This window comes from Zingiber officinale, chromosome 5A (genome assembly GCF_018446385.1).
Source record: "Zingiber officinale cultivar Zhangliang chromosome 5A, Zo_v1.1, whole genome shotgun sequence".
Taxonomy (NCBI): Eukaryota; Viridiplantae; Streptophyta; class Magnoliopsida; order Zingiberales; family Zingiberaceae; genus Zingiber; species Zingiber officinale.
Window position 1 is genome coordinate 120451891 of NC_055994.1, and position 21209 is coordinate 120473099.

Sequence of the window (21209 nt, forward strand, 5' to 3'; positions counted from 1 at the left end):
ACTTTACTTTTCCTTAGCCAATCAAGAAGATTGTGTGCCGATCGGGAAGATGGTCAGCAATACCTTTTTTTAAAATTTGACCTTCATGGTGTCCCTTTGGGCGGGCATGATTTTGACTAACGTCATTCGAATTTCTCAAAATCCGCATAAATCCTCGAAGATTTTGGATGAGCACGTAGTCATACCTTTTTAATTAAGCGCTTTAAATGCGGTCTGTCGATTGAAGGGCACGTGTCCTATACTGTCGTCGCATGCCTGATGTGACAGGCAAACATCCGCTGACGACATGACGTGTACCATTTTCAAATTCAGCGGTCGGATTTGTTTCTAGGTTTGTGTACCCTAGATCGGACGATTGCCATCGATTGGACGTAAGCTTTATAAGCCTCGCATGTGTTGTCGTCGTTTACTTCGCTCTTTTGTCTTCAGATTTTGCCGCGGTGTGCTCTTCTCCAATGATTCTGCCGTTGTTCTCTCCTCTCCAGCGATCTTTCCCCTTTCTTGTAAGCCTTCCTTCTCATTCGGATCTTTTAGTTGTTTCTTAGCGTCCTCTCTCTTTTTCAATCGAATTAGTTGTCTTCTTGTCAATCTTTGTATCCGATGGCGAGTTCCTCTCCACTTCCTGTCCTTGTTCCAGCCTTTGGTACACCTCCGTCGAATCTAGATTCGACGGGGGTGACGTAGAGAGCCTACACTCTACATATAAAATTCCTCCGAACTATGAAATTGACCTTCCTTCTTCGTCCAATCGACCCCATAAGCCACCTCCGGGCTTTGTATGTTTCTTTAGGGACCAATTTACCACTGGTCTGTGGTTCCCTGTCCACCCTTTCTTCTCTGCAGTTTGCAAATACTTTCGTATATCTCCCCACCAGATAGTGTCAAACTCCTTTCGGTTGTTGTGCAGCGTTGTAGACCTTTTTCATCCACATGTTATTCCTCTGTCCACCCGGCTCTTCCACTACTTCTATTATCCAAAACTCTCGTGCAAGCCGAGGACCTTCCTATTCCAAGCCCGAGTGGGCTTGGTCTTTTTCGATAAGATGTTGTCCTCTAATAAACATTGGAGGGAGTACTATTTTTTTGTCAAATTCCCCGATCGGCCTGATTTTCCGACTAGCTGGAAGCTAGAGGTTGTGAATCCACCGTCGCTTGGCAGGTACAAGGGCCGATCATATTACCTTCAGGCGGCTTCCAGCTTGTCTAGTCAGAAGTACGATATCCATAAGCTACTACTGGAGGACGTCCTCTACGTATTTGGCTTGAGCCTGATCCGCACAAGGCTTCCGTTCAACCTAGGTATGCTCCTTCTTAGTCTAACTTTTGAATCGAAGTGATTTTTCTTTTTCTTTTGCAGCTCAAGTCATGTTGCGTGCACGCCTGGCCGGAAAAACCAAACTCGCAGACGCAGAGATCAATGCTGCGGCCATGGCTGAGTTGGAGAGCCGGGATATGTAGCTGGTTGGTTCCCACAAGGATTCACTTGGTGAGGAGGGAACTCAAGTGTTGGGGAGTGGCTGTGGAGGAAGTCGGAAAGTCGTGAACGATGCGGCAACTACCATAGCGGACCTTCTACCTGAACGGTCGTCCATGGTCCCGATAGATGTCTCTTCGGAGTCGACAACTTTCAACGAGCCCCTGCGACATCGTAAGAGGCACCAAGCGGCAGGTTCCTCCAGAACTGGCACTTCAGTCCTACAGACCCCTACTGTTGTCAGCTCTCGACCCCCATCCGAGCGGGGTGAGACTTCTCTTCCACCCCAGCCGAGTGGGGTGAGACTTCTCTTCCACCCCCATCCGAGTGGGCTAAGATTTCTCTTCCACCTCTTGAGCAGGGCCTTGGGGAACTACCTACGTCTCTGTCTTCTAACCGGACACCTTCATTGTCTGGGCTGCCTTAAGGGATGATATGCGCGCCACCAATCACCTTCATGCCCCCATCTCTGCCAGTGGCGTAGGTATCCCGCATCCGATTAGTCTCCTCATAGCCCACCAATCGGATGACTTCTATACCTTCTAGCCCAAGTGGCCAGAGATCAATAATGGCAATCATCCACTTGCCGACTGACAAGTATCACCATCCGGATGACCCAACATCCCTCACCCCGAGCATCAAATAAGAATACAATGGTCGCTTGCACAGATATGGGTTGATGGCCGACCCCGTGCGGTGATTATAGCTCCCGGGGAACTGGCTAATAGCCACACCCAGATGTTTACTGGGGTATGTATACCTTTTTTCCTTTTTCTCTTGTCCGCTCGGCTTGTATAATGCTTATAATTTTTGCAGTACTGGGTGGAAAGCCTGGCCATGTGCCACAGGCTTGCTTACCTGGAGCATGAAGTCCAACAGCCTCATGCTCCGAGCGGCCAATCATATGCTTCTCAAGCGCAACTGAAGTAGATGAACGCTGAGATGACTCAGTTAAGAGTCGATCTGAATAAGAGCTCTGAGCAACTAGAGGCAGAGAAGAGCAAAGGCGCCGAGCAGGCTGCATAATTGGCTCGGCTTGATAAACAGGTCATCTTTTTCGAGTCCAAGCTCAATTTGGCCAACACCAGGAAGCTCCGGGCCATCGAGGATTTGGAGATCAAAAATATGGAGTTTCGGGTGTTGACCCAAAACCTAAAGGAAATGGAGGCCACATTAAAGGCCGAGCAGGATGGGCGACTGGCCGACCAGACCGCCTCGAAGACCCAACTCGATCCTAAAGATGAAGAGCTGGCCAAGTTGAATGAAGAGTTGAAGGCCTCCCGAGCGACCTTAGTGACTTATCAAGCAGTCGAGTCGAGCAGGTTTGATCTCATGAAGCAGGCCTACATCCACTCGAACACTTTAAACGACAAAGTTGTCGATCGAGCACTCGCATATTCGACCTGGCTATTGATGGCTCTTGATCAATTAAAGGAAAGAGACTACCTCCCCACTACCTTGACAAGTAAGATCATTAGACGGGACAAGCTGACTGAGTCGCTGTCCATTTGATGTTTTAAATTATCTTGAGTGAGCCTGCTCATGCGAGTTTGCTATAATTTTTTGAAGTATCAATGAATGATAGTCCATTGGGTGAATTGTTATTTTTCTTTGTCTCTTTCTAGTTGTTCGGCATTTTCGACTTATATTTAGATCAAGTATTTTCGCACAAAACTGCAAGTGTGGGCTCGTGTTTTTCCGATCAGCAATGGGTTATCTATTTTCTTAGCCGATCGATCTGTTCCAATTTTAAGGTCTCCACTCGACCATTTCATGGCATAGACGTGAGTTTAAAATCGCCGCTCGACCGTTGATGATGACAAAGGTTTAAGGTCGCCGCTCGACCGCTAATGACGACAAGGGTTTAAGGTCGTCGTTCGATCGCTGATGACTACAAGGGTTTAAGGTCGTTGCTCGACCGCTGATGACAACAAGGATTTAAGGTCGTCACTCGACCGCTGATGACGACGAGAGTTTATAGTCACCGCTCAACTTTTAACTTGGCCAATTAGCTCAAGAGTCTGGAAAACTTATTTTTTTATTCATGTCCGTCCTGCATCCATAAGCCATATGTACAAAAACATCTATATTTACTTACGCACCTCTCATCCGGTCTTATAGGGTTAGAGATGATTCGTGCTCCATGGTCGCTGGAGCCGCCTTCCTTTTTTGTCTTCCAAGTAGTAGGCACCCAAGCGTAGTTTTTGTACGACCTTGTAAGGTCCTCCCCATGACACCTTGAGTTTAGTGACATCGCCGACCGACTTAATTTTCTTCCATACTAGATCTACGACTTGAAAAGATCTCGGAATCACCCTTCGATTGTAATTTTGTCTCATCCGCTGTCGGTATGCCATTAGCCGGACATCGACTCTATCCCGTGATTCATCCACCAAGTCGAGCTCCATCAGTCTCCGCTCGCTGTTCTCCTCGTCATAGTGCTGTACTCGATCGGACTCCACTCCGACTTCCACCGGGACTAGTGCTTCACCGTCGTACACTAGATGGAATGGTGTCATACTGGTCGCCTCCTTCGGGGTCATGTGCAAGGCCCATAGGACGCTAGGGAGTTCATCTACCCAACTGCCTCTTGCGTGGTCGAGCAGAGCTTGCAATCCTCTGAGAATCTCCCGATTGGTGACTTCCACTTGGTCGTTGCTTTAGGGTAAGCCACTGAGGTGAAGGCCTGTTAGACACCATGGCCTTTGCACCATTCTTTGAACCTCCGACCGGCGAATTACCTCCCATTGTCTGAGATGAGCCGTCGAGGGATGCCGAACCGACACAAGATACTTTGCCAGACGAACTTGATGACCATCTGTTCACTTATCTTTGCCTATGGTTTGGCTCCACCCATTTTGAGAAGTAGTCCACTGCAACGAGCAGGAACCTCCGCTGACCGGTTGCCATGGGAAACTACCCCACGATGTCCATTCACCATTGGTCGAACGGGCAAGACACTGTGGATGTCTTCATCTCCTTAGTTGGTCGATGCGGGATGTTGTGATACCTTTAGTAGGACAGACAGGTGGCTATTGTCCGAGCGACATCCTCTTGGAGAGTTGGCCAAAAATATCCGGCCAAGAGGATCTTTCGAGCCAGCGAACGGTTGCCTAGATGGCTTCCGCAGGAGTCTTGGTGCACTTCCTATAGGATGTACTCTGCGTCCTGTGGTCCAGCACACTTGAGTAAGGGTCTGGAGAAAGCTCTCTTATACAGCTGATCTTCGATTAAGGTGAACCGTCCGACCCTCTTCTTTAATAGTTGTGCTGCCTCTTGGTCAGCCGACATGATACCCGATCGGAGAAATTCGATCAGTGACGTTCTCCAGTCGCTCGAGAAAACCATTCTCTCTATCCGGTTGATGTGCGCCATTGGCGAGACCTATTCGATCAGCTGGCTAATCGCGACTGGTGATAATAAACTAGCTAACTTAGCCAGCTCATCTGCTGATTGATTGTCCGATCAGGGGATCTTCTATATAGTGACCTCTTGAAAATTTACATTTAGCTTCTCGAATGCTTCTGCATATAACTTGAGTTGGGAGCTGCTAATCTCGAACGCCCCTGATATCTACTGGGCGGCCAACTGAGAATCTGAGTGAATGAGGATTTTTGTGGCTCGGACATGTCGTGCTGTCTATAAGCTGGTTATCAAGGCTTCATACTTAGCTTCGTTATTGGTGGCCCGATAATCCAACCAAACGGAAAGTTGCATCCGGTCTTCTTGTGGTAAAATAAGCAGAATGCCGGCCCCGCTGCCTTGTTGAGTAGACGAACCATCGACATATATTCTCTAAGTTACTGTCGGCTCGGCGTTCTGGACCTCTATAACAAAATCATCCAAGGCCTGAGCTTTGATCGACGTTCGGGATTAATATTGGATATCAAATTCGCTTAGTTTGGTTATCCATTTGATTAGCCACCCGGACGCTTCTAGGTTAAGGACTTTTTCCAAGGTACTGTTGGTCATAACGATAATCAGGTGAGCATGAAAGTATGGACGAAGTCTCTGAGCGACAAGCACCAAAGCATAAGCTAACTTTTGCAGACCAGTATAGCAAGATTCAGCATCTTTCAATATATGACTTAAAAATTATGCAGGTTGCTGTTCATGGTCGTTCTGCTTGACCAATGCTGATCCAACCGCATGCTCAGTGGATGAAAAATAGAACCAAAGAGGTTCTTCAGTATTTCGCTTAGCTAGCACAGGCAAGGGGTTAAGATACTCCTTGAGTTCTTCCAAAGTATGGTCGCATTCTACGTTCCATTGGAATCTTGTAGCTCGGCGCAGTACTTTGAAGAATGGCAGACTCCGATCGGACATCTTAGAGATGAACCTTGAAAGCGCGGTGATTCGTCTGGTCAGCCGTTGGACCTCCTTCAAATTATGAGGCGGAGGCATGTCTTGCAAGGCCTTTACCTTACTTGGATTTGCCTCGATCCCCCGCTCGGTCATGATATATCCGAGAAAATGACCACTCCTTGCGTTGAACAGGCACTTGCTGGGATTCAACTTTATTCCATTGGTTCTTAAAATTTGGCACGTCTCCTCGTCGTCTGTACAAAGGTCGGTCGCTTAGAGGGATTTTACCAGTATGTCATCGACATAGACCTCTATGTTTCAGCCGATCTGCCTATAAAATACTTTATTCATCGGCCTTTGGTAGGTTGCTCCACCATTCTTTAGTCCGAACGGCATGATGTTGTAGCAAAAAGTTCTGTCGACAGTAATGAAACTGACCTTTTCTTAATCTTCTCGAGCGAGCGACACTTGGTGGTAGTTTTGGTATGTGTCGAGCATGCATATTAATTCACAGTCCATTGTGGAGTCCACCATTTGATCTATCCGAGGTAACGGATAGAAGTCCTTCTGGCATGCCTTATTTAAGTCGCGAAAGTCGATGCAAACTCGCCATTTATTGTCTGGCTTGGAGACCAGTACCATGTTAGCGAGCCAACTTGAGAATTGAACTTCCCGTATATGGTCATCCTCCAGTAATTTTTCTATCTCCACCCGGATGATTAGATTATGTTTCGGGCTGAAGTCTCTCTTCTTCTGTTTAACCGGCCGAGAGTCTGGTCAAACATGTAGCTCGTGCTGAGCCACGTTCGGAGAAATGCAAGACAATTCGTGCGCCGACTAGGCAAACATGTTATAGTTTCACTGGGGCAGACAACCAACTCTGCTTTCTTCTCTCTTTCTAGATCGGCGGCGATAAAGGTTGTCTCCTCTGATTAGTTTGGATGGATATGAGCCTCCTCCTTCTCATCGTAGACCAGAGCAGGCAGCTTCTCCATGATAGCGCTCACCTCCAAGCGCGGTGTCTTCCGGGCGGCTCGTGCTTCTATTCTAACCATCTCGATGTAGCAACGCAGAGCGGCCAACTGATTGCCTCTGACCTCACCTACCTCGTCCCCTACAGGGAACTTGATCTTCTGCTTGAAAGTGGATACCACCGCTCGGAACTCATTCAACGTCGGTTGGCCCAGAATGGCGTTGTAGGCTAATGGTGCATCTGTTGATACAGTCTGACCTGGATGTTGTTTTGCTGTTGACACTGATTTAAGTTTGTATCAGATATTTAACTCAGATTAATTACTAATCTAGGTTGACTTGGTTAACCTGATTGACCTGATTGGGAAAAGTCCAAGCAAGGAGCTTGGCACGGGAAAGTCCTGGTGAGTGAAGCCAGGCAGTGGGAAAGTCCTAACTGGGATGTTAGGCAGTTGGAAAGTCCTGGTGAGTGAAGCCAGGCAATTGGAAAGTCCTGGTGAGTGAAACCAGGCAATTGGGAAGTCCAAGTGTGGAAGCTTGGCATGTATGGTCGGAGAGGGTTCGGTAGCACGCTCTCTGGACCGTCAGGGGTGAGGGCAGCAAGCTTGGAAGCTTGACTCGAGACTCACAGCTTTGGATTGGTCTGCAGACCGATCCAGTGGCACAGTGGCACGGCTGATCGGTCTGTAGACCGATCCAGTTGCCTGATCGATCTGCAGACCGATCAGGCAACACTCAGTAGCACACTGAGTGGATACTGATCGGTCCGGGGACCGATCAGATTAGTGCCTGATCGGTCCGCAGACCGATCAGAAGCTGCGCACCTTCGGAAAGAGCGACGCCTGATCGGTCTGGGGACCGATCAGATTAGTTCCTGATCGGTCCGCAGACCGATCAGAGATGATTCAGAAAGCATGGATCGGTCTGCAGACCGATCCACAGTATGGCTTGTTTTGCATGCGCTTTCTCTTATTGTTTCTGATTCGCAATTGCTTTTACCTATTTCGTTTCTAACCATCTGCTGCAAGCTTTCTCGAAGTTACAGGTTACAGATTACTTGATGTTGGGTGAATTCAAATTAAGGATCATTAGTAGAAGGCGACGAAAAAGCTTTTGCTGTGTCTCGCTGCGGACAAACCAGTTTTGGTAGCAACGTCTCGTTTGCGATCTGCTGGCAGCCGTTTGGTCGAAATCAGCTTGACTTGTGCTGATAGGTTCAAGCTCAGAGGTACCAGTGGAAACGAGGATGCCATTGGTGGGAGCTGAGACAATCAGACAAGGAAGAAGCGTGATTGGCGACGTCGTGGACGGTTGCAGGGATTTGCAGGGATTTGCTGCAGGTTTGGCAGAGATCCGTTACAGAGCAGAGAGGCATATGAAGGTGGAGAGGAGAGGCTCTCGCGATAATGCTTTGTGTGCTCTTGCTGTGAAAAATACTGTGGAGAAAAACTCTCTGGAAGATTGAAGCAGTGTGCTTGTTCTTCGCTGATTGTGGCTGTGAGCTTCCTTTGATCATTTCACTTGAGCCACTACTGTAAGTCTTGTGCTTAATTTCTTACTGCTGTTAAAGACTTTGTGGAGAGGTTACTCCACCGAGAAGGAGAATCCTTTAGCCGGATAGCTTCCGGGGTGTGATCTACCGAAAGATCAAGAGGATTCGTCCACCTTACGGACACGCCGAGGAGTAGGGGCAAGTTATCCCCGAACCTCGTAAATCTCTGAGTTAGTGTGCTGTGCTTTCTTGTTTTAGTTTTCTAATTCCGCTGTGCTAACAAAGTTCTTGAAGAAATTTGTGTTTAGTGTTTTTCAAAGAGGCTATTCACCCCCCTCTAGCCATCTAAGGTCCCAACAAGTGGTATCAGAGCCTGGTGCTCTTCATCTGGACTAACATTCCAAGGAGCAACAAGATGGCCATGAAGGAAGGTTTCAGCACCAAGACCACCGTTCTTCGATGGAGCAGATTTCGATATTGGAAGAGTCGCATGGAGTATTACCTCAAGACGATATCTCCATGTGGTTCTCGGTCAAGGAGGATTCTCACCTCGAAGGACGAAGAAGGTAAGGAACTTGACTCATCGAGATGGTCACCGAGCAAACTCGCAAGGGACAAGCCGATGCCAGGCGGTTGTCACTTTGCAATGTGGGATAGCCAAGGATCAACTTGTCAAGGTTGGTCCTTTCACAAGTGTGAAGGATCTATGGAACAAGCTCATCGAGCTCCAAGAAGGGACTCGAGACTCTCGGATCGCCAAGAGGGATTTGTTCCTAAACCAACTACGGAACCTTGTCATGAAGGAAAATGAAACTGTAAGTGAGATACATGGAAGGTTCAAGGAGATCATCAATGGTCTCCATTCGGTGGATGAACGAGTAGAAAACCGTGACCTCGTAAGGTATGCTCTAAAAGCTTTTCCTAGGAATGCCTTGTGGTCATCCATGGTGGATGCCTACAAGGTATCCAAGGATCTTTCCATTGTTAAACTAGATGAATTTTTCTATGAGATGGAACTTCATGAGCTTGCTAACAAAGGTCAAAAAGAGAAGGGTATTGCTTTATTTGCAGGACCAAAGAGCAAGGATGGAAGAAGGAAGAAGGAAAAGAAGAAAGAAAAGGAGATTTCCTCATCCACCTCTTCTTCAGAATCCGATGATGAAAGTGGATCATCATCAAGCGAGATGGCGAACTTCGTAAGGAGGATTATGAGAAGAGGCCGAAGATACAAAGGAAAAGGTAAAACTAATGATCAAAATTTTGATAAATCTAATGTTACATGTTATGAGTGTAGCAAGAAAGGACACATTCGGAGCGAGTGTCCGAAACTAAAGAGGAAGGAGGAGCGAGCCAAAAGGAAGGAGGAAAGAGCCAAGAAGAAGAAGGCTCTCAAGGCCACTTGGGATGAGTCCTCATCAAGCTCATCGGAGGAAGAAGAGAAGATGGAAAAGAGCACTCGACAATTGGCACTCATGGCAAGGGAAGAGTCAGAATCCGAGAGTGATGACTCAAGCGCTTCAACCACGGCTTCATCATCTTCGGATGATGAAGAGGTAACCTCTTCTCATATAGAAAAGTGTTATAAAACTATCACTCACTTATCTACATTGCTTAAAAAGTCAAAAACAGAAAATAAATTGTTGAAAGAAGAAGTAAAAACCTTAAGGACCCTTAGGGAAGATGAGGTCGATGACCTACATCTAGAAGTCCTTGAGGATGAGAACAAGGCCTTAAAGGGTGAGGTTGAGAAACTCAAGAAAATGCTTGAGAAATTCTCAACTAGCTCTAAGACTCTAGACATGATTCTAAATGCCCAAAGGGCGTTTACAACAAAGCCGGGTTAGGGTATCAACCCAAGGAGTCGAGTTTCATTTCTCTAATGTCTAGAACTCAAAATAGTAGATCACATGTTTCTAGAGTTCATGGAACTAGGAAAGGTATGACCAAGGCATGGGTTCCTAGGTCTTTCGTTGTAGAAGCATTAGGTCCCAAGATTTGGGTACCTAAAACCTCTATTTTTCGTGTATTGTAGGCATTGGTCGAGGGGGAGCATCTATCAACTTGGTTTGTTGATAGTGGATGCTCCAAGCACATGACTGGGAACAAATCACTGTTTACTACCATTCAAAACAAAAGTAGAGGTAATGTGTCTTTTGGTAATAATGGTAGCCTTAAGGTTGTAGGAATTGGAGACATTCATATATCCGAATGTCTTCATATCAAGAATGTCCTTCTAGTCAAGGCGATGACTTTTAATCTCCTAAGTGTCAGTCAATTGTGTGATACGGGTTACACAATTGAATTTCATTCAAGTCAATGTTTGGTTAAACACATTGACACACTTGACACGGTACTAGTAGGCACAAGGGTTGACAATATTTATCAAGTATCATTTAAAAGTGCTACTAATGTTTTGATTAAGTGTTTCATGTCGAAAGAAGAAGAGTCTTGGTTATGGCATAGAAGATTGGCACATGTAAACATGAAGAACATCTGGAAGTTGGCCAACCAAGGATTAGTGCGAGGCTTACCAAGCATCAAGTTCCACAAGACCAAACTATGTGATGCATGTCAAAAGGGTAAGCAAACAAAAGCTATCCATAAAGGTAAAAGCAATGTAAGTACATCTACTTCTTTAGATTTATTGCACATGGACCTATTTGATTGCAGTAGTGTAATATCATTGAATGGAAGTAGATATTGTTTGGTAATCGTTGATGATTTTACTAGATACACATGGACTTTCTTCTTGAAACATAAGGACCAAACTATAGATATTTTTATTTCCTTTTGTAGAAGAACTGAAAATGAAAAATCGACAACAATTAAAACCATTAGAAGTGATCATGGTGGGGAATTTCAAAATCATAGGTTTTTAGAGTTTTGTCAAGACAAGGGATATAGGCATGAGTTCTCTACTCCAAGGACCCCACAGCAAAATGGGGTTGTGGAGAGAAAGAATCGAGTCCTACAAGAGGCTGCACGAAGCATGCTCCGAGCTACTTATGGGCTGAAGCTGTGAATACAGCTTGCTATGTGAAAAATCGAGTTTTAATACATAGGTTTTTAGGAAAGACTCCCCATGAACTTTGGTTTGGGAAACCGCCTACAATTAAACATCTTAGGGTGTTTGGTTGTAAAGTGTTTATCTTAAACACCAAGGACCATCTTGGGAAGTTCACGGCTAAGGCTGATCAAGGGATACTGGTCGGGTACTCTCTTACCAGCAAAGCCTATCGAGTCTACAATGAGAGGACTAAATTGATTGAAGAGTCCTCAGACGTAGCATTTGAAGAAATCCCTAAATCAAATGATCAATCAAGGGATGTAGGAGAAATTCAATTCGAACTTAGAAATCTAAGTTTGAATGATCAAAACATTGGAAGAGTCGAAGTTGACTCTGATGTTGATGAACAAAGGCAACAAAGAACTCAATCTGATCCTTTGCCAGATATTGAGTCCTTGCCTGTGCCTAGTGAGACCATTCATGAGGCACCATCAACACCAAGACAATCTAGGATAGCCTCTAGTCATCCCCAACACCAAATTGTGGGAGACATTCAACAAGGGGTTAGGACTAGGTCATTCTTCAGAAATGAGTCTAATGAAGTCGCATTGATTTCAGAGATTGAACCGAAATTAGTTGATGAGGCATTGCACGATCCTGATTGGATCATAGCTATGCAAGACGAATTAGGTCTATTTGAAAGAAGCCAAGTGTGGGACTTGGTTCCTAAACCTAAGAAGACCACCATTATTGGAACTAAATGGGTCTTCAAAAATAAGTTAAACCAAAAGGGAGAGGTAGTAAGAAACAAGGCAAGACTAGTAGCCAAGGGCTATAGTCAAGTTGAAGGCCTCGATTATGATGAGACCTATGCTCCTGTGGCACGATTGGAGTCCATTCGTTCAATGCTAGCTTTTGCTGCACATAGAGGTTTCAGGCTCTATCAAATGGACGTTAAATCGGCCTTCTTAAATGGTTTCATTAAAGAAGAAGTCTACGTTGAACAACCACCGGGGTTTGTGAATACCGAAGCTCCAAACCACGTGTTCAAGCTCAAGAAAGCTCTTTATGGGCTAAAACAAGCACCTCGAGCTTGGTACGAAAGGTTGTCGACTTATCTATTAGAAAAGGGTTTTGTAAGGGGTCAAATAGACCCAACACTGTTTCTTCGTCGAGATGGTGAAAATATTTTTGTAGCCCAAGTATATGTCGATGACATAATTTGTGGCTCAAATAACAAGGGCTATTTAAATGAATTTATCACTCACATGGAAAGTGAGTTTGAAATGAGTCTTGTGGGAGAATTGACATTCTTCCTTGGACTAGAAATCAAACAAACTAGAGATGGCATTTATGTCCATCAAGCAAAATACACTCAAGAGATGCTTAGAAAATTCAAAATGAGTGATTCTAAGGAAGTATCCACTCCTATGGCGACGAGCACTCGTCTTGACAATGATGAGAGTGGAAAATCAGTTGATCTAACGCAATATAGAAGCATGATCGGTAGTCTTCTATATCTCACAGCTAGTCGACCGGACATACTCTTTGCTGTGGGCATGTGCGCTAGGTATCAAGTCTGTGCCAAGGAATCTCACTTAATTGCAGTTAAGAGAATTATGAGATACCTTAAAGGCACAATTAGAGTAGGTCTTTGGTACCCTCGTACTGAATCATTTGACTTGATAGGTTATACCGACTCCGATTATGCTGGGTGCAAATTGGATCGGAAAAGTACGAGTGGGGGTTGCCAATTTTTAGGTTCATGTTTAGTTAGTTGGTCAAGTCGGAAGCAACATTGTGTTGCTCTCTCCACGACCGAGGCCGAATATATTGCCATGGGAGAGAGTGTATCACAGTTGTTGTGGATGATACACACCCTAGAGGATTATGGACTCTCTTATAAGGGTGTACAAGTGCTATGCGACAACATTAGCACAATCAACCTAACTAAAAATCCAGTCCATCATTCGAGGACCAAACACATTGAAGTGCGTCATCACTTCATAAGAGATCACGTAGCTAGGGGAGACATTGTGCTCACATATGTTGAGTCAAAGTCAAACCTAGCCGATATCTTCACAAAACCCCTTCCGGAGAATGAATTTAGTCATTTAAGGAGGGAGTTGGGAATGTGTTTGGCTCCTTAGGTCATTAGAACTTCATCATGATCAATAAGGACTATTAAAATGACAAGAGTAATTGGGAAACTGATTTGGGCAATTTGGGGACATCTCACACAAACGATAAGGTTTAACAAATTGTTTTTGTTTGCTAGAAATGGGGTGAGATGCTAGGAACAACCAATTTATTCAAAATGTACTATGCATCCCTTGAATAAGTAGGTTGAAGAGACATAAATTGAGTATAGGGAAGGTCATTACATAATTCATGTGTATTTGACTCCTAGATCTTACTCATATATTCCAACCAAGGAATCTTGGTTGGACTTTTGTCTAGAAATTATCTAATCATGATTGATGTGTTGATTGATACTTTGGATTGGTATCTTTAATGATAAGATGAGTTGATAATGTAAGAATAGTAATTTAGGATATATTTTGACAAATTTGAAACTAAACATGACAGGGTTGGATATTTCAGGTTTTGAAACTCTGAAATGTCTGAAACTAACTTGTAACTTAATAAAAAAAAAAAAAAAAAACCTAGAATGTTAGGACTTTCAGAGCTTGCAATTAGGAAATGTTCTTGTTCGTAGATGTTTAAGTTACGTGTTACGAATTTGAGAAGTTCGAATTTTCGAATTCTCGAGAAAGCAGCTGCGAAGTCGGTTGCTCGAATTCGAGATGTCAATCTGAATTATCGAGACACGATCGGTCTCACGACCGATCGGAGACTCTGATCGGTCCACGGTCCGATCGGGGTCCTCGAATATCTTCGTGCTTCGTTGGCTCAGCGATCGGTCGAGGACCGATCGGAGATTCCAACGCGACAATCACAAATGATCGGTCCGAGGACCGATCAGGAGATCTCACGCGACGATTCACATCTGATCGGTCGAGGACCGATCGGGAAATCTCAACCTCTTAACCTCTGTTCGATCTCGATCGGTCGAGGACCGATCAGCTCTCTATGGTTCGCGGAAGGCCTGATCGATCAGAGCACCGTCGAGAGGTTTCTGATCGGTCGAGGGACCGATCGGACCCTTTGTGTGCGTTAAAATCGATCCTGATCGGACAGTCACTGTGCGCTACCCCCTCATTAAATCCTCCTGACCTCCTCTCTTCCCGATCTTCTTCTTTCTCACAACCCTAGCCGACCGACGCCCCGACGCCCCTTTCTTCCTCCCGTATTCTCGACCCATCGTCTTCTAAAAGCCGAAGGTCAAAATGGCACCGAGGTAATCTCTCGATCTCTAATCTCTACTGTTATTGTCTTTGGCAGTTCACGTTATCATGTTTCTTACGGTGACTGTGGTTTGTGTTTGGTGGTTTGCCCATGGCCGGTGCTCTCTCTTTGTTTCCCATTGTCCAAATGGTTAGGAAGAAACCCACTGATGGTGAGGGAACCTCTAAGGAACCAACCAAGACATCCAAATCCAAAACTCCTGCTGCTTCTTCCCGACCCCAACCAGCTAGTTCCAGTAGATTCCCAAACCGCCAGTCTGAACAAGCTTTTCAACAAAGGACTTTCAAATTACTCCCTTGTAGGTCCGTGGATAGAAAATTCATGGACGAATTTTGCCCACAAGTGTCCGAAATCATAGCATACTACAAACTCGGTTCACTAGTCTACTTGGAACGAGATATCAACTATGACCTGGTCTCTGAATTCTATAATAACCTTCATGAGACTAGTGATCAAGGTTTTAAAACAAGAGTTGCTAAGCGGACTCTTGATTTCAGTATCTCATCTTTCTTTGAGTATCTCGATTGTCGGAGGTGTTCCGGTGATGTTTTTTCGATATTTCCTGACTTACCAGAACAATTACTTCCACCGTTTGATATCTCACCTGACGACATATATGAGTACTTCTTCAGACAGCCTAGACAAGGGCTAGATGAGCTAGATGTTGACTTCCCTACTTTTGCAGCCTTGAGATTATCTCCTCAAGATTACATTCTTTTTAAAATTGTCACGAACTGCCTTCTACCTATCACATCTAAACCATTATCAGAGATTCGACCGTATCATTGTCTGATGCTTTACGGATTGCGTAGGCATCTTGATTTTGATATCATGTCGAGCATCTACTCCTCGATCATATCATATTCTCAGCCTAGCGGCTTCACTATTTATATGCCTTATGGGCATATAATTACTGATTGACTTGAAACCCTTCAGGTTGATGTCTCTAAGGGTAGAATAATCAAAATGGTAAGGCAAGATTGCCGACTTGGGAAAAGGGCATTTTCCAAGTCTGGAATCATAGGGCGAAATGGGGATGTTCAGTGGAAGGATGGGAGAGCTTTAGGTGAGTTACCACGGGGACCTCCACGACAGGTTGCAGCTGCTCCTCCTGCTGACATTGGCGAGGCGGATCCTGATCTGCGTTGGCAGATCGCCGAGCTGGAGAGTCGCTTTGATCGACACGAGGAGATGGTGACTGCTGAGTTCGATGGACTACGCTTACGGATTGACCAGCGCTACGATGACCTGCGCGGGCATATTGACCAGCGCTTCGATGATATGCGCAGTCATCAGGTGGTGACGCAGCAGTTGCTACTCGGATGGATGGCACGATACCCGCCTCCGCAGTCTTACCCAGGCTATCCATCCTCCAGCGTGCCGTCTCAGGATTTCACCCTTCCTGCCGATGATGATGATGCTCCTCATGTTGAGGACGTTGATTGATGTAGTCTGTGTGTCACCTAGTCTGTATGTATTTTGGATGCTATGTGTTAGTCTGACCTGGATATTTGTACTTCTGATGCTACTCATATATTTATGCTCCTCGGTTTTATATTTGCTTGCTTCTTATTATGCTTCATTTTCTGTATTTTTTATGCTGTTCCTATGCCATGATTTGATTGTATCTTTTGTCTTTCTTACTGTCATATTGAGACCTAAGAGGGAACTCCGGGTCGGTTAAGAGAAAGCAGTATGGTTTAAGGGGAGCCTTTTGAGTTTTGTCACCTCATTTGCACCTTTTCGGTGTTTGACAAAGGGGGAGAGGATACCTAAGTTTAGAAATGTATGAAAGCTTGATTTTAGGGGAGAGGATAAAGGGAAGGATCTTGATTCCCGTCATTGACTTGGTAGTGTATCCGTCTTAGGGGGAGGATCCCGATTTCCCTAAAATTATGGGTAAATGAGCATTTCTGATCTAAACTTAAATCGTGTTGTCAAACAACAAAAAGGGGGAGATTGTTGATACAGTCTGACCTGGATGTTGTTTTGCTGTTGACACTGATTTAAGTTTGTATCAGATATTTAACTCAGATTAATTACTAATCTAGGTTGACTTGGTTAACATGATTGACCTGATTGGGAAAAGTCCAAGCAAGGAGCTTGGCACGGGAAAGTCCTGGTGAGTGAAGCTAGGCAGTGGGAAAGTCCTAACTGGGATGTTAGGCAGTTGGAAAGTCCTGGTGAGTGAAGCCAGGCAATTGGAAAGTCCTGGTGAGTGAAACCAGGCAATTGGGAAGTCCAAGTGTGGAAGCTTGGCATGTATGGTCGGAGAGGGTTCGGTAGCACGCTCTCTGGACCGTCAGGGGTGAGGGCAGCAAGCTTGGAAGCTTGACTCGAGACTCACAGCTTTGGATCGGTCTGCAGACCGATCCGATGCTGATGTACGGTGATCGGTGCAGGCCGATCCGGTTACTGATCGATCTGCGGCCGTCGAGGCACACTCGATAACACTGCAGTGGATCTTGATCGGTCGGGGACCGATCGGAGATGATCCTGATGCTGAGTGGATACTGATCGGTCCTACGGACCGATCAGTGGTCCTGATCGGTCGACCGATCAGGCTTCGATGCCAGATTCGCGTGAAGGGTGGATCGGTCTTGGGACCGTCGACAAGCTGATCGGTCACCCGAGACCGTCGATGGCGATAAATAAAGCGTGGATTGGTCTGCGGCGATCCACGATATAACTTGTTTGCATGCGCTTTCTCTTATTGTTTCGATTCGCAATTGCTTTTACCTATTTTGTTTCTAACCATCTGCTGTAAGCTTTCTCGAAGTTACAGGTTACAGATTACAGATTACTTGATGTTGGGTGAATTCAAATTAAGGATCATTAGTAGAAGGCGACGAAAAAGCTTTTGCTGTGTCTCGCTGCGGACAAACCAGTTTTGGTAGCAACGTCTCGTTTGCGATCTGCTGGCAGCCGTTTGGTCGAAATCGGCTTGACTTGTGATAGGTTCAAGCTCAGAGGTACCAGTGGAAACGAGGATGCCATTGGTGGGAGCTGAGACAATCAGACAAGGAAGAAGCGTGATTGGCGACGTCGTGGACGGTTGTAGGGATTTGCAGGGATTTGCTGCAGGTTTGGCAGAGATCCGTTACAGAGCAGAGAGGCATATGAAGGTGGAGAGGAGAGGCTCTCGCGATAATGCTTTTTGTGCTCTTGCTGTGAAAAACACTGTGGAGAAAAACTCTCTGGAAGATTGAAGCAGTGTGCTTGTTCTTCGCTGATTGTGGCTGTGAGCTTCCTTTGATCATTTCACTTGAGCCACTACTGTAAGTCTTGTGCTTAATTTCTTACTGCTGTTAAAGACTTTGTGGAGAGGTTACTCCACCGAGAAGGAGAATCCTTTAGCCGGATAGCTTCCGGGGTGTGATCTACCGAAAGATCAAGAGGATTCGTCCACCTTACGGACACGCCGAGGAGTAGGGGCAAGTTATCCCCGAACCTCGTAAATCTCTGAGTTAGTGTGCTGTGCTTTCTTGTTTTAGTTTTCTAATTCCGCTGTGCTAACAAAGTTCTTGAAGAAATTTGTGTTTAGTGTTTTTCAAAGAGGCTATTCACCCCCCTCTAGCCATCTAAGGTCCCAACAGCATCTACCACGATGAAATTGGTCGACCGTGTTCTCTTCAGCGGTTCATGCCCGAGTGAGACGGCCAGGCGTAGTTGGCCGATCGACAACACTTCATTGCCGGTGAACCCGTAGAGTGGAGTCATCATGGGTAGTAAATCGTCTCGGTCAATTTGCAGCTAATCGAATGCTTTCTTGATTATAATGTTCGCCGAACTTCCTATGTCAACAAAGGTATGGTGAATAACATAATTAGCTATTACCGCTCGAATAATTAGGACATCATCATGGGGGATATCTACCCCCTCCAAATCCTTCGGGCCAAAGCCAATCTCAAGTCCTTCGCCTTCTCCTTGCTGCAGCCGACCACGTGAATTTCAAGCCGTCGAGAGTGCAACTTTCTTGCTCAATTGGAATCACTGCCGGTCGCCACCCCCTCTCAGCGATCATTCTTATCTCACCTCGAGCAGCGTTGCTCCTATTTTCTTCCTCTCGAGCTGAGAGTCATCTCTGTTCAGCCTGCTCCCGAATAGGACTTGGATTGTTCCGTTGTTGAGATTGATTGTAGTGTGGTTCGACCTCTGTCCTTTCGTCTTCCCTCCACCCTGCTGATCGGAGCCTATATCTCCGATCGGGCGACAGTAACTGACGATATTGCCTTCTTGGGGTTGGTCTGCTAGTTAGGTAGTAGTCCCAGGTATTATGAGTCATCGACTGATGGAAAGAGCAAAACATCGATGCTCATATTTTGCCCCTAGAGGCTTTTGGACGTCCGACCCCAACGTGTTGCATGGCATGCGTCCTAGGCTCGTGTTGTGGTTCCTCTCGATCGGGCCCCTCTAAGAGGCTAATGGCTGCTTGGTTGATGTCGTTTGGACGCCACCGCTGGTTCAACGGGTATTTTCCTGGCCGCTTGGACTTCTTCTGCATTGATGTATTCATTGGCCCTTTTTTGTAAATGGCCAAAGTCCCTTAACGGCTTTCAAATGAGTCACCGGAAGAATTCTTCTTCAGTGAGCCCCTGAGTGAAAGTGTTTACCAATATGTCTGAGGAGACCATCGGGATGTCCATCGCCACCTGATTGAAGCATTGGATATATGCCCTTAAGGCCTCTCGGAGCCGCTTCAGTGAGAATAGATTTACGCTCATCTTCTGATGGCGGCGACTGCTAGCAAAGTGATGCAAGAAAGCTGCTCGGAAGTCTTTGAAGCTATGGATCGAGCCGCTCAGCAAACGTTTGAACCAGCATTGTGTCGCTCAGCTATCTCCACATCATTGAAGTTGGAAGGTTTGTAATCACCTTAATCACAATTCCATTCCTAGCTAGTGTCCTTTTCTTCAGCTTATTTGAATTTCTAATTAGCATATAACATCATAGATTTCATGTTCAACCCCGTGTATGCATAATGCTAGCATTTCCTTCCATCTTCCAGAAAGATAGTTATTTAGCTTGACTTTCACAACTGCGGTTGCTCAAGTACTACAATAATACGCTAGAAGAGTAGTCAAAGAAGGCACCTTTTCACATATGTTGTTCATTATGCTAGCTGTGTAATCACACTGATGTAATTAATGGATCAAAGAAAAGGTAAGAAAATGTTGCAGATAATTATAATCTTAAACGTACGTAAGAGGAAATTAATTAAGTTGTGGGATGAGGACAATACCCAGTGTGGCACTCAATCGATGCAAGCACGAGGAGGGACCCGAAGAGCCAGAGGATGACAACGTGGCAAGGGACCAAAGCGGGCCCTGCAAAGGCGACAATCCCCGGGAACAGCAAGTCACCCCAATAGGCATAGAGTGCGTGCAAGCCGATCGGCGCTGCGTATTGATGGTGGATGTAGTGGATCTTCTCGTACCCCCATTTAGTATGCAGTAATCGGTGCAGCCAGTAGTTGAGATAGTCTTCCACCAAGAAGTAGACTAAGAGCTGCAAAGCCGCCTCCCAAAATGAGGGAAGGGGCAGCCCCGTCCTTATGCCTACAAACTACAAAATGCTCGTCAGTGAAAGATAGAACTAAGGAATGCAAACGAAAGAGAAAGACAATTTCTATGAAGCAATCAGCAATGTAATCGAAATTAAGCAGATCATGGTCTAACTATATATTATTGCAAAAACATATTGAAACCAGGGAACTCAGTTCCCCTTCTAGCCCAACAGATCCGGAGACTCAAGATCCAATAACCCGTTAGGGCGCGGGAGCATGACTCAATAAATATGACTGTGAGAATGGTAAAACTCGAATTAAAGATCAAGAAGTTCACTATCCATAGATCATCTCCGAATTTACCGTAGAACCGTTGGGAAAAAAAATTATAGCAGAAGAAATAAAAGAGTTATGAGAGGAAAATCTACTTTATGTGGAAAAGGAGAATCTCTACGTGGAAGAGGAGGAAAATAAAACAAACAACTCTCAACTTACTTCATTTATTGAAGAAAGATACATATTTATAGGTTTATTGAATAAGCGTTAGACTTTTTTTTATTTATTCTATCTTTACAAACTCTTATTTTTATCATGATTGCCAGCTCATCAAATTCTATCCCTATCTTCTTATCACGAACTCTCATTCTCATCCAATTCTATCTCTATCTTCTTATCAAGAAATGTCACCTCATCTCATTTTTATCTCTATTAATAAAATAAAGTTTAATTTCTAACACCCCCTCCTAAACTTGATTTTGTGACTCCAAGTAAATATCGCATCTTGATGAAGTCTTCAAATTTGAGAGGCTTGATAAAAATATCAACAACTTGATCTTGAGACTTTATGTATTCTACTTGCACCTCTATTCTTGTAATGCACTCTTTAATATAGTGATAGCGCGTATCAATGTGCTTTCTTCTATCATGGAAGACTTTATTATCAACTCGAATCTTGGTTGTCTTATGCCCATCAGGAAGTGGAGTTGACTCCTATGTACCTTTCTTTTCGATCATCTTGACTTCTTCATCCATCACATCTTTCCACTTTTTGCTCTTTATAGCTTCTTGAAAATCTATAGGCTCG

At 45.1% G+C, this 21209-nt stretch overlaps 1 protein-coding gene across 2 annotated transcripts in view; it reads right to left on the minus strand.

The window, feature by feature from the left end:
• The window catches only part of LOC121981501 (very-long-chain aldehyde decarbonylase GL1-10-like), a 132385-nt gene that overhangs the window by 104053 nt on the left and 7123 nt on the right, over window positions 1-21209 (minus strand). For both annotated transcript variants that reach the window (XM_042534062.1, XM_042534061.1), the window contains exon 2: window positions 19862-20184. In XM_042534062.1, coding sequence (XP_042389996.1) covers window positions 19862-20184 — 323 coding nt within the window. The remainder of the gene's footprint in view (window positions 1-19861; window positions 20185-21209) is intronic.